The following is a 24646-nucleotide window of genomic DNA, read 5'->3' as shown; positions in this document are numbered from 1 at the left end:
GAGGAAAATCCAACAAGCATTATGCTGAAAATTTCATCAAAATCAGATGTAAAGTAATAGGCTTTTTACACAGGATTTTCTTAACCCCGGACTATCGCTAACCCCGTACTATCCTTAACCCCGTACTATTTATTTTCCTTTTCACACATGCCAAATTGTTTTTGCTAACCCAGGATAAGGAATGCTTGCTTTTTACACACGAAACTCGCTAACCCCGGACTATTGGTAGCTCATGAATATTCACGAGCGCACTGAGGGGTCATTCGGGTCATATCCAAAATCGCTGACTTCTGGCGCGCGCTTTTTTTTTCATCGCCGTGATCACTGTTCATGAATATTCATTATACTTACCTCTGATTGGACAACAGGGCCGGCTCTGTTGCGGGGCATGAATGGGAGCGCTTAGCCCACTTTCGTTTTACACATGCGATCTTAACCCCGTACTATTGCTCTTAGCACCGCAATTGGTGGGATAACCCTGCCTTTTTGCAGGGCCAAATAATCCCGTACTATAGGTGGGGTTAGCCCACTTTGCAAAAACGCTGTGTAAAACGAAAGTGGGCTAAGCTTAACCCCGTACTATAGGTGGGGCTAAATTGCCATTTAGCCCCACCAATAGTACGGGGTTAAGGAAATTTTAGCCTGTCTAAAAAGGGTATTAGAAAGTTATGACATTCTATAGTTTTGCTTTATTTTACAAAACAGTTTATGCACATCCTGTCTGGTATGCAAAGGAGGAGACTATGACGTCATCCACTCACTATTTCTTTTGTATTTTATTATATGAAATATTCTAATTTCTCCTCATTGTCAAGTGATACAACAATTAATTCCTTCCTGAACATATGTGTGGAATTAGCATTGTTTTAATACTATATGGTTCAATCAAGTTAGTCCTTATTATCAAATCTATAAAAAATGAAATATTTTTTAATTCAAACAATAAAAAACAAAAGAAATAGTGAGTGATGGACATCATCACCTAGTTGTGCATATCACTGTTCTGGGAAAAATAAGCGAAACTTTAAAATGTCATAACTTATTTTACATCCGATTTTGATTAAATTTTCAGCGCTATGCTAGTTTGATTTTTCTCTGTTCCTTCTAGTCAGCATTTTTCTGGGGTGTACTTGACCTTTAATCTGAGATCATCTTAGCTACATGTAAACCCCATAGCCTTGCAAGCAGGGGTGGTGAACATCCCCAAGATTTTTCCTGGAGGTGCTGCATGTTTTATTTTCCATAGGCAGCACCCCCAGGAATTCTGAAGGTGTGACTAACTAGACAAAAGCAACAGACCTTCATTTTTAACAGAAACTTTTACTGAAAAAATAAATCATCTTAGAATGTATGAAAATATGGGAATATGGGTGATACAATAAATACCAAAAACAAGTTGGTAGAACAATTAAATCATATTCTTTTTCAAAGTAGCTGCTTTTGGTACGTTATTATTTTTCAGAAAATGTAGCAATTTGGCAAATGGAAGCGTTATCAGGATTTCTAATGCACATCGGAAAGGATATCCTATGCTATTTATTCTTCTGATAAGGAGCTTACATGAGGTCATTCAGAATGGCATATGAGGTCACATTGACGTACCCAGAGCACTTTGTCAGAAGGGGCAATATTATTCTGAAAAAGGGGGAAAAATTATGATTTCACTGTTATTTGTAAGAAATATCTGACTTCAGGCCATCCAAATTCTGCAGGGGGGGGACACTATCATCCCCCAGCCTCCACCCCAATACACTAGTGGGAGGTCACAGATTTACTTTGAGAGTCTCAAAGTACAAGGTCCAATGCAAGTAGTGTGTTTTACATCAGGAAACTGTAATTTCAAAGGGCAACCTCCCCTGGTTTTATGAAATCAGATGGACACATGCAGAGGCATGTGCACTGTGTACACAATAATATATTTTGCTTGGGGCAATAAATGTTTGCAAGTACAGTGTTCGATGTAGGTGTCAATTGCTTAACTCAGGCACTCATTCAATGAACAAGGTTATAATATAACCTTGTTCTCAGTTATATCTCCATGTGTGACAAAATAAAGGTGGCAATGTTTGGCTTATTTTGTCTTTTTCTTTGGGGCAAATGCTTCATTTTTTTACACTGACAGTTTCCATTAGACCTGTTAATTCATACCGCTTGGCTCTTATTTGAATTTGATTCTTTATATCATTTTTTCTTAATTAAAAATAGAGATCAAAAGATGAAAATTTTCTTGCCATATTACTTTCCACCAATAGAGGGCGTACACAAAAATATGCCTAAAATTCAAGTTTTTGAGCGCTCTGGTGAATACAAAAATTATTCCCACATTACTAATGATAAATAAATTAAAACTATATGGAAATTAGTAACTTTGGTCGCAAAAGTGATATTTTAATGATTTTTTAAAGTGTGTGCTCTATACAGCATTGGCATACCATAGTCCTACCTGTAGATTCTCCACAGGCCAGATGGTAGCAGTGAACAAGTGAACTCAGGCTTGATTTATTACCTCCACAATCAACTTTGTGTTTGGAAGTAACTTTTAAAACCCTGATACATCAAGACATAATATTCTTTACCATGATAAAAGTCAGGAGTTTTCTGATTTCTAAAAAAAATGTTTTCAGCGTGCTGATTTCTTTTTCCCCAGTCGATACAAAGCAGTTTTGAATAATAATAATAATCCGCATTTATATAGTGCTTAATACATCGGAACGACGTCTCCAAGCGCTTTACAGACATATTATTACCCCGGTCATCGGATCCTTGCATGCCCGCATACAATGTATGCACCTTCTCCACTCCTTTGGGAGCATTCCAACAAGAGTTCAAAGACTCAATTGCTAGGCATACTACATATAGGCTTTCACATCCTACCGGGTACATGTACCCATTTAACACCTGGGTGGAGAGTGGCAAAGTGTGGATTAATGCCTTGCCAAAAGACGCTAGGCCATGGTGGGATTCGAACACACGACCCTCTGATTACAAGGCGAGAGTCAGAACCGCTACACCACAACGCTTCCACAATAACAAGATCTGCATGGAAATTTTGTCTTGTCTTTGATACAGAATTTCTGCTGAAACATGTACATGACCATGGTTTTTGTCTCACCTGCATAGCAGAGTGAGACTATAGGCGCCGCTTTTCCGACGGCGGCGGCGTCAACATCAAATCTTAACCTGAGGTTAAGTTTTTGAAATGACATCATAACTTAGAAAGTATATGGACCTAGTTCATGAAACTTGGCCATAAGGTTAATCAAGTATTACTGAACATCCTATCAGAGTTTCATGTCACATGACCAAGGTCAAAGGTCATTTAGGGTCAATGAACTTAGAACATGTTGGGGGGATCAACATCAAAATCTTAACCTGAGGTTAAGTATTTGAATTACCATCATAACTTTAAAAGTATGTTGGTCTAGTTCATAAAACTTGGACATAAGAGTAATCAAGTATCACTGAACATCCTGTGCGCATTTTAGGTCACATGACCAAGGTCAAAGGTCAATGAACTTTGGCCGAATTGGGGGTATCTGTTGAATTACCATCATAACTTTGAAAGTTTATGGATCTGATTCATGAAACTTGGACATAATAGTAATCAAGCATCACTGAAAAATTTGTGCAAGTTTCAGGTCTCATGATTAAGGTCAAAGGTCATTTAGGGTCAATGAACTTTGGCCACATTGGGGGTATTTGTTGAATTACCATCCTATCTCTGTAAAGTGTATTGGTCTAGTTCACAAAAGGTGGAAATAAGAGTAACCAAGTATTGATACTGAACATCTTGTGCGAGTTATAGTAGTTTTCAAAGTCAGCACTGCTGCTATGTTGAATCGCGTGATGCAGGTGAGACGGCCAGAGGCATTCCACTTGTGTTTATTATATTTTGGTAATTAACTTGGAGGTTTTGCTTTCCACATTGTGTTTTCCTTGAATTTTCTGTGAACTCCTTCCAAAATTCTATGATTTTTTTTTCACTTTAAATTTATTGTGGACATTTAATACCAAGTAGTCAATTGAATACTAACTGTACAAATACATGTACATGTTCATCTTTAAAAATCGATGCATGCACATAACAAATGTTTATAAAGTGGATGACATACAGAATGCAAAGAAATAAATGTTGAATAATTGCTTGTTGTTGTAGGTAAGGTGCTTTGCGAGTGCAAGAGTTCCAGCAAGGAGGATGTAGACCGGGCCGTGCAGTCTGCCAAGGAAGCTTTTGAAGTCTGGTCCGAGGTCCCAGCCTTGGAGAGGGGACGTATCTTGCAGAAGACTGCGAGGAAATTAGAGGTGAGATATAAAAGAGAATACTCTTGTATAGCAAATTAGCATTTGTGGTCATGAGAGAAAAGCTCTCAACTAAGTTTGATAGAGTTGTATAAAAATTCTGCCTCATTACATCGTTTTTGCATAGCAGTCTTTTAATAACGTGGAGCAAATAGCAATGCGCTACCAGGGAAATTATTTCCTGGATAGTGACTTCTGGACAGACTTGATTTAGAGGTGGAAAAGGAATATTTGCCATGTCCATGTTTTGGTAGAAGATATGTTTAGTAAATTTGAAATTAAATGGAAATGGATGGGGGGAGCATTGCACAAAAGTAAATTGTGTCTGCGATTTTTCACTCCAAAAATTGCTTTTGGGTTATCAGATGCAAGATTTCCACCTGTTTGTAGCAGCTTGTGAAGAATCATGAGGCTTGTATAAACACTGTCTTAGAACAGGGAAAAGGGGTGGTTTTTCTACATGTGTAGATCTACAGAGTACAAAGTTGTCATTTATTTCTTAAAACTGGGAAGGATTTGTATACTGATTTAGATTAAACATACCCTCCAGAAAGAAAAAAAAGCTAACTGGGAGCATTTGACTTTAGATGAAAGGAGAGTTGTATTTGTGATCAGCAACCCCAAAACCAACAATTAGTCACCATTGAAGGTTCTCTGTAAATAGCCAAAATAGTATTTTGGTCTTCAGAAAGGAAAAACTAGAAAATTAGTTCATCTGAAAGAGTATTTTTTCTTCGTATTGTCAAATTTCAAGTTGTGAAATCAAATAGAAACCAAGGAACAAGAGCATCTTTGACACTAGCTTTTGTAAGTTTGAGATTGCACATGGTACACATCTCATACTTCAGCGAAACCCAAATTTCAAGCAATGTTGTTGCCGAGTTTCTTCTGCATTCATTCAAGTATTCATGTACATTAATCTTGATCACGTTTCACATATTATATACACGTGTCTTGTATTAAAGCGTAGGATTTGCTTTTTCAATTTCGATAAAAATATCAAAATTCATTTTGGGCAACTTATTTGTGGTGGATTTAGGGTAGGGTCACGTTTGTCTATTTGGCTAATGCAAGTCCAATTCAACTGATCCCTGTCTTACTCAACTTTTCTGTATTCAGGAGAGACTGGAAGAATTGGCCATTTGGGAAACAAGGAACAATGGCAAACCTATATGGGAGGCGAGGGAGGATATCAAGAACATCGTAGAGTGTCTGGACTACTTTGGCGGCCTGGCTCCAGGAATAGTTGGTAAGACAAGACTTTCATGTAATTTGTGTCTTTCATAATGCATGTGTGCATGTTGCACCCTTATTGTGGTGTCACTCCCACAAAGTATTTCCTTTCGGACCACAGTTCACTCAACACAATTCATTGATCACAGTGTTTCTATATCAAAGTGATTCTGCTTATTTTAAAAGCATGAATCATTGATAATAATAATATATAGCATTTAGAGTGCACCTTCTATCTAGGCCTTCCTATTCATAGGTGCAGAGGGAATTGAATGTAGGCATATAGACCAGTTCGTAGTTACATTTATGGACAATTTTGGTCAAACGATCTTTCATTTTTTTCATTGTGATAGGCAGGTTTCAAAGCAAGATATTACGTAAGCTTGCCTCACATAGCAGGATGAAGAAATTGAATAGAAAGGTGACTAGAATAGCACACCAATGAACACTTTATGAAGGTATTTGTTGCATTCCTACTTTGAATGCATATCATAGCATGTTGCACAATGTACTTGGCAAACTGTGAAATACCAGTCGTTCGTGGACGCATTGTTGTTGTTTATGGATGTAAATGAAAAACACCATTCAAAAGAATATATGAATAATCAAGACATCAAAGTTGGTGCTTATCTCATTAGATTTTAAACCACCGTGTCATTTTATTACAAATAACCTTCCTCTGATCATACAAAGAATCTTTTGAATCATGCGCAGAAAGGAACTACGAACTGGCTTATTATAGGGCCCCCTGGAAAACAGTACAAGACTACTGATGGGGCTACCCTGTATAAATAAAACGAAATAAATAAATCATAGACCTGTATTTTGATGAAAACGGTGTAATAATGCGAAAAATCACGAATCAATTCGGGGGCCATAGTTTCCCTGTACCGAGTGCAAAAAAAAAACTTTAATCAATGGATGAGGTGAAGTGAAGCCAAATCAGCTGAACAACTGATGAAACAGAGACTGAAGCTTCCAGTCTAACAAAGATCAGGGAATAATTTGACTTGAAAACTTTAATAAGCATATTTGGTCAGTGGGGAACACATGACACTGCCACCCGGGCAGGCGGCCGCAGGCCTATATAAAACCTTGCAACCTAAATAATGATAGTAATAATAATAGCATATTATTACCCCGGTCATTGGATTCATTTCAATCCTGCACGAAAAGTGCGGAATTGATGTAGTGTACATGTAGCAGTAAAAAAGAAGATACAGAGCAAGTTGCGATGCGATACCAGGAAAATTATTCCCAGAAGATGAGAAGTCCTATTCTGTTTCTTTATCCTTTTTCTCTGTGCTGTATAAATGCAGAGGAGAGCATGGACCCCGAGCAGGTGATGTACATTATGCATGAGCCACTAGGTGTCTTTGCCAGTTATCGAGATTTGGAACTACATATGCATACCCTACCTAGAAAGGCTGTGAATTCAGAATGGCATTGACACTTAGATGCTGTTACAAGTTATTTTATCCCTTTCTTTTCTGTGATGTGTACTTCTACAGGAGAGCATGTGCCCTGCGCAGGAGGTTCTTTTGGTTACACCAGGCGTGAACCCCTAGGAGTCTGCGCAGGTATAGGGGCGTGGAACTACCCCCTGCCCAACATCGGCTGGAAGGCCGCACCCGCCCTGGCCTGCGGGAACACCATGGTGTACAAGCCATCCCCTTTTACCCCCATCACTGCACCCATCCTAGCCGAGATCTTTGTTGAGTGCGGACTTCCGAAGGGGGCGTTTAATGTTGTCCAGGGGCAAGGGCAGACTGGAGAGTATCTTTCCAAGCATCCTGAAGTGGCCAAGGTGTCTTTCACTGGTAGTGTGCCTACAGGGAAGAAGGTAAGAATTTTCCCCTATCAACGGTCAGCCATTACATGTATGTGCGAAGATCAACTGGTGTTCCATTTTTTGCAGTGCAATTTCGTGTGTAGAGATCAGCTGTGCTTCATGTTTTCAGTGCTTACATGTATGAGGCCATTGTTCATACAGTCAGGAAGATCAGATTTTTCCACTATCAAATGTCAGTCATTTCATGTGTGATGGTTATTCCTTTTTTTCCATTTAATATTTGTGTTTTAGATTTTCCTCATAGTGTTTTTCTAGTCAATTTCTCCTCTGATAAGTTAGCAGTTTCTATTAATCTAACACTTCAAACTTGTCAACATTTTATTATATGAACAATGCATTAGATAACTAATCTCTACACTGTTTCTCCCTTCTTAAAGGACAGCTTGATTTTGGCTGGGTATTGAACTTCATGAAAAAAAATATTGTTCAAAGAATTTCAAGTCACTAAAAGTGCTGCCCCATCTCCATTCTCAAGTTCTAAAGATATTGGCATTCAAAGCCAAAAGCCCATGTTGGATTCTATGAAAAAAAAATCAAAAATGGATTAACAGTTTTCGAGAACTTAATATTCTTTCAATATAAACATGCCTATATCTATAAACTTATGCTCTTATAGTTCCTTGTTTTTCAAGCATGTTTAAAGAAATCAGTAGAATATACGGGTATTGATATTACATTTAATTTTGATCTTTACATTTTGAAACACTTGATTTAATCTTTATGCTTCCACACATTTCATTTGTTCTTCATGTTTTGAAACATTCAATTCCTTGCAGATTATGCAGAGTTGCTCCAATCGAGTTGCCAATTTGACCCTGGAACTGGGAGGCAAGTCTCCACTGATCATCTTTAACGATGCTGACATGGATAATGCCGTTAAAGGAGCCATGCTTGCCAACTTCCTAACACAAGGGCAGGTTAGTCAGGCAGTGCAAGGTTTTGTTGTTGTTTTATTTTTACAAATGATGTTGACGTTTTACTGCTTGGTAAACAAAATGCAAGTTGTGGTAAAAATCTAAAAATGAGTTCAAACATCATCCCATAAAACAATAACATAATAATAATAATAACACAGTTCTTGTATAGCACATATCACATAATTTCATAACGTCCCTATGCGCTTTCAAAGGACTTGGATATTATAAAATGACCACCAAAGTGTTTATATGTATTAATAAAAAAAATATTTGTGAAATGATGCTCATATAAAAAAAAAGGTGTTGTCAGTTGCTGACAAATTTACAAGACAAGCATGCCATTCCAGTCAGACCTGGGGCCCGTAACACAAAGCTTTAGCAATCACAGTAGAACGTTTTTTCTACGAGTGATTGCATTGACTAGTACAATCTATCATGAGAATCAAGCATAAGATCAATCCTAACCTTTATGTTTTAGGACCCTGGTCTTTTTCCAAACATTAAGATGAATAATACACTGTCCCCAACATTGTTGGGGATCTTCATTTGATCATTCTTTATTTATATTATATGATGAGTCAAGTTTATCAAAAAGGATTATTGATATCTTTATTAAAATGACATGATATCAATTAAACTTGATTATAAAGACTCTCTTATTAAATCGTTCTTTGCAGCAACTCCAAAATTTTTATTCAAAGCAAATTTCATGTATACATGTACATTCTACCATAAATATCTTTTACTATGTGTAAAATAAAGTGGTCCTAGATTCACTGTTTTGTGCATGATAAATTGTTTTTCCTTTATATGAGATTTTATGAGTAACAAGTGTCTATTTATTCAAGAGCATAGGCCTACATATGCCTAAAAATAAAAGTTTGAAAGCAGTAACCATTGCTTTGTTTTTTTTTTCATATCATTATTCTATTATGATTAATTCCCTTTTTATTCATTCATATAATTGATTTATTTTTGTTTACTGTATTTATTTATTTTCATGATGTAATTATTATAAGCATTATTATTGTTACTATTATTGATTTTGTCCTTTTTTTCTTGGGAGGGGGGGGTTAAACATTGGGCAATGGTCAGTTCAAACTAGAATAAAAATTTCTGTCATTTTCTTTTGTGTGTTTGTGAAGGTCTGCTGTAATGGGACGAGGGTTTATGTTCAGAGGGACATACATGACAAGTTCCTGGAGAACTTTGTCAACAAGACCAAGACCTTGAAGATAGGAGATCCTCTGAAGGAAGATACTATGATGGGTGCGGTCATCAACGAAGGTCAAATGTCAAAGATCCTGGGATATATTGATGGCGCCAAGAAAGAGGTAAATCACCGTATGATGATCTTTCAATCTATTTGAAATGAAATCTCTACTACATGGTAAACTGCTGATTCGTCTGTTGCCAACTCTTCCGCCCATAACATATTCTGACTTCATTTAGTCTAATGCCATTCTCTCCATCAACATTTTGTCTAACTGCTATTTGTTTAGTGCAATAGGCCTAATCACTTTGTCTAATCACTAGTTCCTCTATGACCACTTAGTCTCGTAACCAGTTGGTTTAACAGCCATTGTCTTTTCATTAATTTTGCCCATTTAACACTTAGTCCAACTTGACCAAATGGTATATGGACTAAATGGTCATTTGACCAACTGGTTATTAGACGAAATGGTGAGTGGACGAATTGGCGATTAGACCATGTGCATAGTTGACAAACTGATGGTAGACTAAATGATAGTAGACGAGTTGGGGTCCTCCATGAAAAAAACACCTGTGCGCTGTGTTACAAAGAGTTGCGAATGATCTTATGAACCACAACTATGGAAAGCCAGCAACGCCAACATCTATAAAGACCTATGTTTGTTAAAAATGCATTTGAGGTATGATCTATATTCACACAATAATCCTTGTCTTGACAATAAAATTGCTTCTCGTTGTTTACAAAAAAGCGTTGTGCAAATTTCGTGGAGGAAAAATTATGACATTGATGAATTTTCATATAGTTGAGGTCGCTCGATCGATCAATCATATATCTTTGTAAGATGGTACCCTGGTCTGTGAGTAGAACTGTAGAAAAGTAATTTGGGAGTTGTACAAGTGTGACATCACACATGTTGGTCACATTGCCAATGGGAGGATGTCCACATCATTAGTGATCTTAACATTCAAGTCATAACTTTTTTCTTCTTTTTTTTTCAATTTTTCTCACTCTTTCATCATTTCGTGTTTCTTAATTTTTCCATTTTCACATAGCTAGCAAATTGTTCCCAGGGTTTAGTTCTCCTTTAAATATTTATTTAAATGTTCGATTCTCAATTTCGGCGCATGCAATAATTAGGCAATTCATCATAATGGATTTAGAGATGCATGATTTTTTAAATGCTCATACCTTGATGTATACAGCTCTCTGAAGAAAAACAAATTATGAAGCCACTCATGGTGTATGATAATAAATTATCATTCAATTGACATCCATATGGTGATCCAATACAAAGGACTCTGGTGGAGACTTTGGTATGAACGTATATACAGGTTTATTATACAGGCCAGCTAGGCAGGTCAATCAACAGGCATGGTATCCATGTTGCGGGAGGTGTATGGAGTGCTTAGATATCCATACTGATATCGTAACATCCCCCTTCTTCTGATAAGATTGAGAATTTCAAATTTCAAGGATATTGTTTTCAAACAATACTTTTGGTAGTCTGCAAATTTTGGTAATTTGGCTTGGTTATGATTTATCAGATATAATATAGAAATTGTTTGGTTTGTGAGAATAATACCAATTTGTGATAAACTGTATGCATCTTCAATTTTACATAACTTTAACCTTGTGCAAAACTGAAAATAATTTGGATAACCGGATTGATCCTGAAATCAATATTTCCAAACAATAAGTTTTGGTTATAGTGTCTTTTTGATAATTTCGTGAACACTATCTTGACATACCAAAAATAATGTACAATGTTTATACATGCATATAATAAACTTAAAACTACACTAATGTCTTCAGTGTTGTCTTCTTTCTTCTCTTTCTCTTCTTTGTTTGAGAGTTTAGAGTGTTCATAATGTTCAATCGTCGAACATGAATCTCTCTGGTTTGCGAATAGTGCGTCCAGACCTCGTGGTTTGTGAGTATGTCTGTTGAGATTGATTAATGTTAGAGTTGGACATTGGTGTTCGTTGGACGTTGTCTTCCTCCGGTTGAGTTTCTGTGGAGTGGTCTTCGTCGAACCTCACACGCTTTGGAGTTGGGTTGGTGGATGGAACTTCCCTCAAGTGAGATCTATTTCTCCTCAAGATTCCTCCATTCGGCGTTGAAACTTCGTAGGATCGAGGTTCTTCACAGATTTGGGATACTTTGGCTGGTATCCAAGTGTTGTCTCTTGGATGCAGAACTCTCACAGGCTGTCCTACATGCAGTGGTGGCAGATCAGAACTTGCATGTCGATCATGCACTTCCTTCATTTTGTCTTGCCTATTCAAGAGAAACTCGGTGGCAGTAGAACCTCTCGAAAGATAGTGACTTGGCAATGTGGTTCGGATGGGTCTTCCAAACAACATCTCTGCTGGTGATCTCAAGTTATTGTCAACTGGTGTTGCTCTCAGGTGCATCATGGCTAGTTGACTGTCTTGGCTAGTTTGAGAACACTTTGTTAACAGATTCTTGATTGTACGAACCATTCTCTCAGCTAATCCGTTGGATCTTGGATAGTGCGGTGAAGAAGTGATGTGCTTGATATTCCACTTCTTGCGCATGTCTTGGAATGGTTTCCCGACAAATTGTGGACCGTTGTCGGACACAATCTCTTCTGGTGGACCGAACAGACTGAAGATTCCCGTCATCTGTCTTGCTATAGCTGCACTGGATGTATCGGTTAGCTTAGCAATGATCGGATACTTGGAATAGTAATCAGTAACGAGTAGATACTCTTGTCTATTGAGCATGAACAAGTCACTTCCCAGTCTGGTCCATGTTGCTGGTGGTACATCATGGGGATGCAGTGGCTCTTTCTGCTGTCTTGCTTGGTGTTTCTGGCATGTTTCACACTGCTTTATCAGCTGATCAATGTCCTTGTTGATGTTTGGCCAGAACACTGTCTCACGAGCAAGTCGTCTCGTGCTTTCGATTCCCATGTGTCCTAGATGAAGCTGTCTAAGGATGTCATTCCTTAGTGTCTTCGGTATGATGACTTGACTTCCCTTGAAGAGTACTCCGTGTGATACTCCAATTTCATCTCTGAAAGACCAAAATTGACGAAGGGATGTCGGCAATTCTTGGATGGTCTCAGGCCATCCCTGAGTGACTATTTGCCATAGTGATCTGAGAACAGGATCATTAGCCGTTTCTCTCTGAAGCTCTGTTCTCTTGTGTTGTCCGAAGTATATCAAGTCAATCTGGTGCGAATCTTCGGCTTCAGAGCAGATGGATTCCACTCTGACATCTAGCGGAACATCTCGTGCTTCCTTGGGATTAGGAAGTCGGCTCAAGGTATCGGAAAGAATCATGTCTTTTCCTGGTCGATACTTGACTTGAAATCGGTATCCTTGGACTTTGATAAGCAATCTCTGTAGACGTGGTGGTGCACTTCTAAGAGGTTTCTTCCATATCATCTCCAATGGTCTGTGATCTGTTATGACGGTGAATTCCTTCCCGAACAGATATGTATGGAAGCGGTTGATACCAAACACTAGGGCTAAGGTTTCCCTCTCTATGTTGGAATAGTTGGATTGTGCAGTAGAAAGACTTTTGGATGCAAATGCAACTGGATTGCCTTGCTGGAGCAGGCATGCTCCTAGCCCTTTCATCGATGCATCTACCTCAAGAGTTGTCTCTTTCTTTGGGTCATAGAATTGTAGACATGCACCTGATGATACTGCACTTTTCAGGCTGTTCAAGGAATGTTCATGATCATCGTCCCAGATGAATGGTACTTCCTTGTGTAGAAGTTCTCGAAGTGGTGCTGACTTCTCTGAGAAGTTAGGAATGTATGCTGCTAGGTATGTGAATAATCCTAGGCATCTCTGAACATCTTCTTTGTCCTTGGGTGATGGCATTGATGTGATAGCTTCTACCTTGCTCGGATCTGGGTAGATACCTGATCTAGTGTACTTGGAACCGAAGAAGTTGATGGCTTCCTTCTTGATAGTACATTTGGAGCTGTTGAACACTAAGCCTTCTTGCTTTGCCGTCTCCATGAGTAGGTAGAGATTCCTATCGTGTTCCTCCTCCGTTCTTCCTACGATCGCTATGTCATCTGCGATGCATATGCAGCCTGGCACATTTTGGACAATCCTATCCATATGCTGCTGGAAGATATCCTGACTAGTACATAACCCAAATGGTAGTCTTTGGAAGCAGTACCTTCCAAATGGTGTACGGAATGTGGTGAGATCCTGGCACTCCTCTGCTAGGTGAACCGACCAGTAACCAGTCTTCGCGTCTAACTTAGAGAAGTACTGAGCTCCTGCGAAGACAGGTTGGACCTCTTCCAAGGTTGGTACCTTGTGTGGGCATCTCTTCAAGGCATCATTTAACCTCCTGGGGTCAAGACAAATCCTGATGGATCCATCTTTCTTCACAACAGTGGTCATGGAGCTGCACCAATCAGTGTGGTACTCAATTTTTCTGATGACTCCTTGCTGCTCCATTTTGTCCAGTTCCGCCTTGATTTTGTCTTTCAAGTGTACGCTGCACTTGCGGGGTGCGTCTATGGTAGGTTTAGCATCATCCTTGACATGAAGCATTGCCTTCCCTCGGAAACTACCAATAGCGTCAAACTGATTCGGATATGCTTGTTTGAGATCCCTTACACTTGTGATAGGTGTTTGTTTAGGTTTAGGATTGGTTGTAGGTGTTTTGTTGTCCATTGAGTGAATTGTGATAATTCCAAGGTCAGTGCAACCTAACAACCCTAGGATCGCTGGACCCTTGACATCTGCTACATAGAATGTATGTGTTGACCATTTTGTACTCTTGTATCTACACTTTATGTCTAGTGTACCCTTACATGGAATTTGTGTCTCTCCGTAAGCTATAAGTTTTATTGTTGTTTGTTTCACTACTGATTCCCACTTTGGACCGTATATTGCTTTGGCGGTACGTACAGTGATAGTGTTAGCACTTGCCCCCGAGTCCACTTTTAGGTGAAGCTTATGTTGACCGACTCTCTGTGGGCATATTATGTCAATGTTAGCAAATGCTACAGTACCTTCTGGATTTACAACTGTGTGTGGTCCACTAGTGTGTATGGTGTCGAATTGTGCTACGTTGAATGGACTATCTGTAGATTGATAATGATCATGATCTGTGGTAGTATCATGTGTTATGTCCATTTCGCTTATTGGTTTACTCTTTCGACTTTTCGACTTTGATCGTGATTTGTTTTGTTTTGGTTTACGATCATCAGATACCGTGTCTGATCTTTGGTCATCTGATCTACGATTCTGTTTACGACTACGATCATTTTTCGATTTACGACAGAATTTGGCCCAATGGCCCTTGGTGCCACAGGCACGGCACTCATCGTCATACGCAGGGCACTGACGAGGTTTGTGGAAACGTCCGCAGTTACCACATGCTTTTCGTCCCTGGTTACGCTTGAACGAATCGATATTCTGTTTAGGGTCTAGTGTCTCAAGACATTGTCGGCTCGCAGCAACTGCCTCGTATTTACGACCTTCTACCAAAATTTGTTCGACCTTGTAACCTTTCGGTTGATCTAGCAATGACTTTTGGAATTCGAGACTTGGAGTTGACGCAATCACTAGCTCCATGATTCGCTCATTTAACTCAGCTTCCTCGAAATCGCAATTTTTGGCTTTGTCCCTACACCTGGTAACGAATTCATGGATCGTTTCATCTGGTTTCTGCCTGTATCGCATTAGCTCTAAGCGGTGTATGCGAAAATTGATATTGACCTTTAACTGTGCCTCTAATAGTCTCCATAGCTCTTGCGGTTTTTCTTTATCGGTCTCTGATAGCCCTGATGCATTGATTCGACGCAAGCCTTCATTGCCTACAGCAATCTTGATTTTTATAGCCACTTTTCTCTGATCAGTTATGTCTTGGTCTGCTAGAATCAGCTCTATTCTTTGTCTGAAAAGCTGGAACTCTTCTGGTAGGTCTGTTGCCTCCCAGTTCATTTCTGGATATTTTCCACTACTCATTGTGTATGTTCGCTGTACGTATTAGGTATTTAAATGAATGAGTGTAGATATTAATGTCTGATTATATCCACGTGTGAACGCTCCTTACAGTCACAGGTCGACTGGTGATGATACCTGTAACGCACTCACAGCCCTGTGTGAATGTCATTAGGTGTTTCATGCAGTGAAAATGCTGGTCACTCCCACTCACTTCTCACACTCCAGATTTACAATTAATATTAGGAAAATATTAATTCATTGTTCACACTCTAGTCTAGTCCAGAAAATTAAGTAATTTAGGTTTTATCAACTTTTAGTGTATGTTGATCTTATGATGCAGACCTCTGTGCCAGTGATTGAACACAGTTATAACTTATTCAGGCTATATTTGATTGTTTACAGTTACCGTTAGCATCTCGCTCCTTCTCACAACACTATGTGATTTGCTGTGACAGTGCATTGGGTATGCACAGTACGGTTCGGTACTAGTAGCGATGCGATAGGCGGGGCGAGCGGGCGGCGACTCGCGGGCGCCTGTTGGGTTAGTAGGTTATGAAGCATGCGAATTTCGGTAAAAAGACATGCAGTTTACTTCCCAACAATACAGTATCTGGTTACTTGATCCCTGTCATTTCAAAGGCGATCACTGGTTTCCGCTGCCACCATGATCCAATACAAAGGACTCTGGTGGAGACTGGTATGAACGTATATACAGGTTTATTATACAGGCCAGCTAGGCAGGTCAATCAACAGGCATGGTATCCATGTTGCGGGAGGTGTATGGAGTGCTTAGATATCCATACTGATATCGTAACATATGGTATCAATGATGCCTCTGAAATACTATCATTTGCATTACCGTAATTGTGTATAATTTCTAAATTGGCTATCAAATTGCAATGGTACGGTCATAAAGTAGAGGTTTAAATTAATTGTCTATTTAGCTATTCCCTGTAGCATAAAAAACTTACTGTTTCTATCATTGAATTATGCATTATCATATCCTATTATTTATTAATAGTAGAACATGACATTGTGTGTCCTTGTAGAGGGTAATCAATTGTTGTTTATTTCAGGATGTCTGTTTGTGGACTATTTTCAGAAACACTTCATCATGTGCGCTCATACATGTACTTATATAATACATTTATCATGGTAATCCCTGTCATTGAGTTAACCCTTATTGAGTCATGTGATTTTAATGGGGGGGGGGGTGAAAGGGAGGGATGATAGGTGGTTCATTTCCCTCCCCCCTCCCCTGAGATCTTGGTCCTTGACCACAGGTACGTGATAAATGTACATTATCTCCAAAACTTTTTGTTGTAACTATTTTGAAAATCTGATTAATTATGGATTCATTACACTAACTCATGCATGAAATCATTATCTAATTCATTAATAATAATAGCCAATTTTTATAAAGCGCTTTTCCCATTATGGCTCAAAGCGCGTTACGGCATATTATTACCCTGGTCATTGGATTCAGTTCAATTCCGCACAAAAAGTGCACAATTTCCACTCCCTGGGGAGCATTCCTTGCATTCATCACAGCCTCATTATGGCACTGGCAAAAGCATTAATTCATTAAATAAAACTTCTAGTTGCTCATGTGTTGTCCATATAACTGTATATTTTGTGACATCTCACACATTCTCTGGTGGATGTAGCCCTTAACCCCCCCCCAAAAAAAATGGGGTCAGTACAAAATAGAGTTTGGAATGAACTGGGGGGGTTCACAAAGATATAACTATGACTTAGAGTCGCACTTAAATGCCTAGTTGCGTGCAGTATAAAAGACACCACTGCATTGGTCAGATCATGGCAAGTGGATGGATGCGCACTACTGCATATTGGTCAATAAGATTGCGCGTTGCATAAACGCGTCGGCATTTAAGTGCGACTCTAATTCATACTTAACCCCCCCCCCCCCGGTCACATTGTCATGAAAATTATAAGCACTTTAAATCAAGATACTAGCTCTCTTGAATCAAATATTGACAATCATTGCAGCATCCATGACCAACTAGTAGTACCACTCACTAATATGCAGAATATCTAGCTATCATATCACCTGATGATTATTAGACCCTCCTACCATTGCCTTTTTTCAGGGTGCCACTCTGCATTGCGGAGGGGGTAGGCACAGCCCGCCTGACCAGAACTGCCAAGAGGGTTACTATGTCAGCCCAACCGTCCTCAGCGTAAACGATGACATGACGGTTGCCAGGGAGGAGGTCTTTGGTCCGGTCGTCTGCGTCATGCCCTTTGACACGGAGAATGAGGTCATCAAGCGAGCCAACGATACAGACTATGGCTTGGCCAGCGGTGTTTTTACAACGTAAGTATCCTCTGAAGCGTTTCATGAAAGGACTTACCAGATGTTTTATGTGACAAGTTCTGTTTCATTTGACAGTTACCATAGGAACCATGTTCCTCGGCCAATCAAAATCAAGGAAAGTTGTCAGACCTGACATTCTGTCGGACAACAAATGTTGATGACATACTCCCTTGATTGACCACCATATTCTTTTCCTTTGTTGTCTGACTATAATAGACTATGATTTCCTGTGATATGTTTCCTCTGTTTCAAAATTTTTATAGTATGCTACTTCTCTTCATGCAAGGAAATTCATACACAGGCATTGATCCAGGGGGGGGGCACAGGGGGCATGTGCCCCCCCCCCCCCTTCTGAGAAGCCATGAAAACAGAAAAAAAGAAGTGTGCCCCCTCTTTTGAACTAGAAAACCTTTTTTTTTTTGCTTGTCAAATTTTTTCGGGGACAAAATATCCTTAATTTCCTCCGAAAAATGTGCCCCCACTATTGGAAAATCCTGGATCCGCCCCTGTTCATACCTTAAGTATAAATGGTAGGTATAGGAAGGGATTTTTTATTGCAAATATAAATGATACACATCTACATGTAATAGTTATAGTACAAATGTCTACAATACCTCCGCATTCCAGTTTGTCACCTCCTCTCTCTTCTCCCCTCTCTTGTATTCTTGTTATCCCTTCCACCCGACCCCCCCCCCTTACTCAAGCCTCATTGCACCACCCCACCCCCTTCTACCCTTGTCTCCTCCCCTAGCTCTCCTTTCGCTATTTCCTTTCTCTTCATTTTTCCCCTCTCACTTTCTCTCTCCCTCTTTCCCTTCACACTTTTCATCTTCATCACCACTTTATAGTTTCCTCTTCCCCTTTCCCCCTTTTCCTTCTTCTGCAGTATCTCTTTCACCAGTCTTCATTTTTCTGTCCATCCTTCCTTCCTATTTTTACCTCATTCTTATTTCTTTCCTCAAATCCTTCTTTTTCCTCTTTCTTCCTCCACATCCCATTCTCCCTTCTTCTTTCTCCCTCTTCTTCCTCCCTCTTCTTCCTCCCTCTTCTTCCTCCTTTCTCCCTCATCTTCCTCCTTTCTCCCTCCTTTGTTCCTCTTCCTCCTTTTCCCTCTTCCTCCTACATGTCTCCCTCAATCTTGTTCCTATATATTTTGTCCCTCTTCTCTCCCTCCCTTATTTCTTCTTTTTCTTCTATCCCCTCATCTTTTCTCTCCTTACTTCAACTAACCTATTCCCACTTCAGTTCTTGTCCTCCCATTATTCCTTCCTTTCTTCCATCCTTCATCTTTCTCCCCATTCTCTTTCCACATACATTTTGATTTTATTGAATCTAATCTCAACCCTTCATTCCTATCCTTGTTCATCAGTGATATCAAGCGTGCTCATCGTGTAGCATCAAAGCTCGAAGCAGGCTTCTGCTGGATCAACAACTACAACATGAACCCGTTTGGTCTTCCGTTCGGCGGTTACAAGCAGTCCGGCCTCGGTCGTGAGAATGCCTTGGATACGATCAACCATTTCACCCAGGTTAAGAGTGTCTATGTGGAGATGGGTGATATCGACTGCCCTTACTAAATTACCAATGTATTGCCAAGCCCACTTTACAGATAACAACTCAATGATTCCATGATGGTAGCTCAAGCAACAATGGCTCCTTTGGGAAATCTGCACATCATTACTAGTCAATAGTGAAAGCCGAGGGGCATTTCGTAAAAAATTTCAGTCAAAGATATTGCACGAACTAAATTGCTAAACTATGTGGGGTGCGTGTTCTAGAGCTCAAGACTCTCGTCTTTCAATCTGAAGGATGTGGGTCCAATTCCAAGCCATGGCATGTTTTCCTTCAGCAAGAAATTTACCCACATTGTGCTGCACTCAACCAAGGTGAAGTAAATGGGTACCAGCAGGAAGTAATTCCTCAAAAAGCTGTGCGCACCAGAATCGGTAGACTAGCTTAGCAAGGGTAATATAGGAGCGCCTTGAGCACCTAGCAAGGTGGATACTTGCGCTATACAAATCCTATATCATTGTATAATTATTATTGCCCTTAGCCAATGAAATGGAAGGATTTTCAGTAGTTTGTAACAATAGTCAGTGAAAGTTAAAGGAAACCCAAACCCAAGAAGAGAATCAATCTTTTTGGAAATAGTAAAACAAGAGGAACAATTTAAAACAAGTTTAATCAAAATCGGTTATGTAATAGTCAAGTTACGGACAATTAAAAGTCTTGTACTTTCTATGGGGATCCTCAAATTGGCAAACATGCTTCAAAATGGCTGATTTTGTGACAACCCTCCATTTGTTTTATACACAAATTTTCAGATTTTCCCCTTTACATATTTCACATCATTTCCCCTGACCTTGACATATGTGGTGTGAATTATATTTTCCTATGACATATATCCTGCTCAGAATGAGGAAATATGCAACTTGAAAGATAATGTGGGAAATTTGAAAAATTGTGTACAAAACAAATGGAGAGTTGTCCACAAAATCAGCCATTTTGAAGCATGTTTGCCAATTTGAGGATCCCAATAGAAAGTACAACAAGACCTTTTAAACGTCCATAATTTGCTTGCTTATTTCACAACTGATTTTGATGAAACTTGTTTTAAATTGTTCCTCTCATTTTCCTCTATCAATAAGATTGCTCCTCTTCTTGGGTTTTGGTTTCCTTTAATGACTATTTGTCTCATGAAATTCTCCCCATAATCATAAACCAACCTTATCCTTAATGGCCTATCAAGAAAACAAGCCAAGACAGGAAAACCTTGCTGTAGTGTAACTGAAACTCTGCATCTACATGTACATCTTCTAAGAAATTAAGAAAAGAGAATCATTGCAGGAGCATTAGCCAATGAAAGGTCACCAAATTTGAGTACTTAGAAAGTAATCTTTTCTAATCTTCATTATTGTTGCTTATTTGATTATATTGTTTTTTTCCGAGTGTAACAAGTTTCAGTGTATGATATTTACCACATGTTTAAACTTATCAATTTAAAGTTTATTTGCATAATTTGTTTATTAACTCTCCTGAAATAATTATACTCTCTTTCATATGTGTTTTGTTTGATTCAGTATTTTCATTGTAATTCAATAAAATTAAAGTGTTTCTGTCCACGGGTACTATGGTCAGCCTAGATCCAGTTTTTTTCTATGGCTCCTATCCAAATTTGAGAGATATTATTCACGATTATCAAATATTGAAATTAAAATTTACCAGAATATGAAAGAGTGTCCCCTTAGCTAATCAATTCTTGTTCCTCTGAGACCATGCACAAAAAAGACAATGGTAAAGATTTGAATTTTTCCAAGTTTTGGTAAAATGGATGAAGTGAATGGAAAAAAAAATCAAGGGCTACTTTCCAACAACCTACTCCATAAATTTGTGACATTGGATGAGCTTCACCATTGTAGTGAATGGGAATTTTGGGGGACTTTTTTTTTTTTTGGAGGGGGGCTCTTTTGTGCATTTGGGGGGCAAAACCGTCCCCAAGCTCCTGTGTAAGTTTTTTCCCTGATGGAAACTGATCAGGGGTCTGTTGCATTAAAGTTACTATTATGGTAACTTTGCCCAACAATGGTAACTACCATGGTAACAAGGCTAAGCAACCAATCAGAATCAAGGATCTCAGGGTAGTTACTATTTGATGGCAATGTTACCATAATATTAACTTTAATGCAGTAGGGGCCAGAAATGTTTCAGTCACACCTGCGGAACTGATTCCAAACCGACTGATGTAAATCATGGAAAAAAATGTAAATCTTTTGGTGGGTCTGTTTCATCAGTGTGACTATGACGTAAGGAAAAGCAACCTTATTCACCTTTCACCCCTATACAATGCGTATCAAAAAAAAGTTTACACTTTGAAAAAAATCCTGTAAAATTCTACATTTGTAATATCCAGAAGATTTTCCACATTTTAACATTGGTACATATCCATTTAAGCAAATGACGATACAACTAACGAAAAATATTTCCGCTTGAGTGAGCACCACTTACTTTTGAAAAGTTAGTGAAAAATTATTAGGGCTGAACTTTGAAATAGTTATGCGAATAAAAGTGGACCTTAATCATGAAGAACATGTGGAATTTAGCTATTGATTTGAAGATGTCTTTTTATCTTTTTGACTTGTCCTGCCCAAAACACTTCAAAGTGTGCATTTTGCACCACCCCACTCCCCCAACACACTAAGGCCATCGTGATGATATTTGCTTTACACTGAGCTGGGATTTACATAAAATGGCTAAAGCTTGATTTTCACTTGTTGATCATTTTCAAGCTTGGGAAAAGTGTGGAGACACAAGTATTAAATGAAAGATAAAATATAAACCCACTTTAAATGATAATAACTTTGTGAAAAAATGCTGGAGATGTCTGATATAAACTTTTGTTCAGATTCAGTTATGTCATCAGATCCAGCTGGCACAAAAATGGTAAAGTTGTGCTTACTAAGTGTTGAAGTTTCAATTTGGATGGCAAAATTGTTACAAAATACTTGAATGCATCCGTTTTACTACAATTGACTAAAAGTGCAAGGGAAATTTATGAGAAATGCTTGGCAGGGTAAGTTTGATTTCGCCCTTTCCCCTTGACATAGCGTGAAAACTAGCATTTCTGCGCAGATTTTCGCCAGCTTTACAAAAATGGACAGTGCTCACTCAAGTGTAACATTCTGTCAAAACTTACTTTCATTGGATAGATGAGACCCAAACCCAAGATTATATGTGAAAAAATTACCCACATGTTATATATTTTTTAATTCCCAGGGCTTTTTCAAAGTGTAAACCTTTTTTTGATACACACTGTAGAATAGCTTTTCAAAATGACGATCAGTGGCATGGAAATCAGTCAGCCAAGGTATCACTTTTTTGTATATCAATAGTTTATGTAACTCGACAATTATACATTTTCTATTTATATTAATGTGGTAATGGAAATGAACCAATAAACATTTTTGCATGCATTGAAATGTATGTATATATGAAAAAATAATATATGTGTGTATGTGCTTTAAGCAAAAATATTCGTATTTTCATTATACCTATATCAGTTTTCCATTATAGTACTACGTAATATTTTTTTGGAAAAGAAGATTCCCTTTAAAATTTTGATGTAAGTTTGAAGATACATATCATGTGGCAGATATATCAATTGGAAATGAAGAGGGAGAAAATAGCACTTTGTCAATGATATTCATTTTTTACATATATAATAAATGATTCTTTTTATTCAATTACAACTCTCCTGCTTCAGAATTGTGCTTTCTTCAGTCATGTTTTTTTTTGTCAGTAATATTGCCAGGATAGTGTTTTCTTTTTCTTGTGCAATATTTAATTGATTTGTTGTTAAGCAAGCCCCCCCCCCCCAAAAAAAAAAACCTTCCCTTTCCCTTGGGTGCTGCCTCTGTCACCCAGACTTGCACATCCTCGCCCTCGTACAATTATCCCCCAAAGTTTGGTATGATGTTATCAAAATTAATTGCTTAATGCAGGTAATAAGTCATTTTGGGTTTCTCTCAAGAGGGCAAGGGTCCACAAGTACAAAGGCCATGAGGACTAGGGTCTATAAAGACAGGGGCCCTATAGTGCTAGGGCCCCCAAGGATGAGGGTCTATGAGGACAAGTATCTACGAGAACAAGGGGTGGAGGCCAGGGGTCCACAAGGACAAGGGCCTACAAGGACGAGGGTCTATGAGGACAAGGGTCCACAAGGACCAGGGCACACTAGGACAGGGGTCTATGAGGACGAGGGCCCTTAAGGATGAGCTTCAAGGGTCCACAAGGATGATGGTCCATGAGGACAAGGGCACATGAGGATGAGTCTATGAGGCCAAGGGACACAAGGACAGGGGCCCACAAGGATGAGGGTCTATGATGACAAGGGTTCAAAAGGACAAGGGCACATGAACACGATCTATGAGGACAAGGGTCCACAAGAACAATGATACATGAGATCGAGGGCGTATGAGGACAAGGATCCAAAAGGACAAGGGCTTATGAGGACAAGGATCCCTGAGAACATGGGTTATGAGGCCAAAGGTCCACGAGAACAGGGGCCCATAAGGATGAGGACAAGGGTCCACAAGGACGAGGGTTAACAAGGACAAGGGCAAACATAGACAAGGGTCTAAGATGACAGGGGACCATAAGGACAGGGTCCACAAGGACTTGGATCTATGAGGACAGGGATCTGTAAGGTCAATGGACACAAGGACAGGAACCCAAACGGACGAGGGTCTGTGAGGACAAGACAAGAACAATGGCACATTAGTGAGGGTCTATGAGGGCAAGGGTCCACAAGGACAGAGGCCCACAAGGACTAAGGTCTAGGAGACCAGAGTCCACAAGGACAAGGGCACACAAGGATGATGTTCTATGGGGATAATTGCAAGAGTCTGAGAACAAGGGTCCACAAGTATAAAGTGGATCCCAAAAGAAATCTAACAACCTACTGTATATAGTAATCATAGCAATCATGATAAGTGATACTTACATGTATATGAAATGGAATCAGTCCTTGAGGTCAAAAGAACTTTATGAAATGAATGTTAGTTTTATACGCCCGTCCTAGACGGGACGTATTATGGTATCACACTCGGTGTCCGTCCGTCCGTCCCTTAACTTTTCCTTGTAAACACGATACCTTCCGTCTGACTTAACCTTAGCTCATATATAATTCGGAATGTATGATACTAGCAAGGATCCCAGGAAGCCTATTGATTTTGGTGTTAAACGGTTAAAGGTCAATGTCACATTGACATATTTTCATCCTACCCTTCTGCAGTCTTTGTAAACGCGATAACTTCAGTATACTTAATCTAGGCTCATATAATTTGGTGT

General features: G+C 39.1%; 1 protein-coding gene across 2 annotated transcripts in view; it reads left to right on the top strand.

Moving 5' to 3' along the window:
* LOC121429151 (4-trimethylaminobutyraldehyde dehydrogenase-like) overlaps positions 1-19660 on the top strand; it is a 31964-nt gene extending 12304 nt beyond the window's left edge. For both annotated transcript variants that reach the window (XM_041626082.1, XM_041626081.1), the window contains exons 3-9: positions 4157-4302; positions 5419-5548; positions 7044-7375; positions 8161-8301; positions 9447-9635; positions 17574-17800; positions 19170-19660. In XM_041626082.1, the coding sequence (XP_041482016.1) occupies positions 4157-4302; positions 5419-5548; positions 7044-7375; positions 8161-8301; positions 9447-9635; positions 17574-17800; positions 19170-19377 (1373 nt within the window). In that variant the 3' untranslated portion in view covers positions 19378-19660. The remainder of the gene's footprint in view (positions 1-4156; positions 4303-5418; positions 5549-7043; positions 7376-8160; positions 8302-9446; positions 9636-17573; positions 17801-19169) is intronic.
* The last annotated feature ends 4986 nt before the right edge of the window (positions 19661-24646 follow it).

This window comes from Lytechinus variegatus, chromosome 15, assembly GCF_018143015.1.
Source record: "Lytechinus variegatus isolate NC3 chromosome 15, Lvar_3.0, whole genome shotgun sequence".
Taxonomy (NCBI): Eukaryota; Metazoa; Echinodermata; class Echinoidea; order Temnopleuroida; family Toxopneustidae; genus Lytechinus; species Lytechinus variegatus.
The sequence above is the reverse complement of the archived record's forward strand: the minus strand, read 5'-3'. Positions and strand labels throughout refer to the sequence as shown.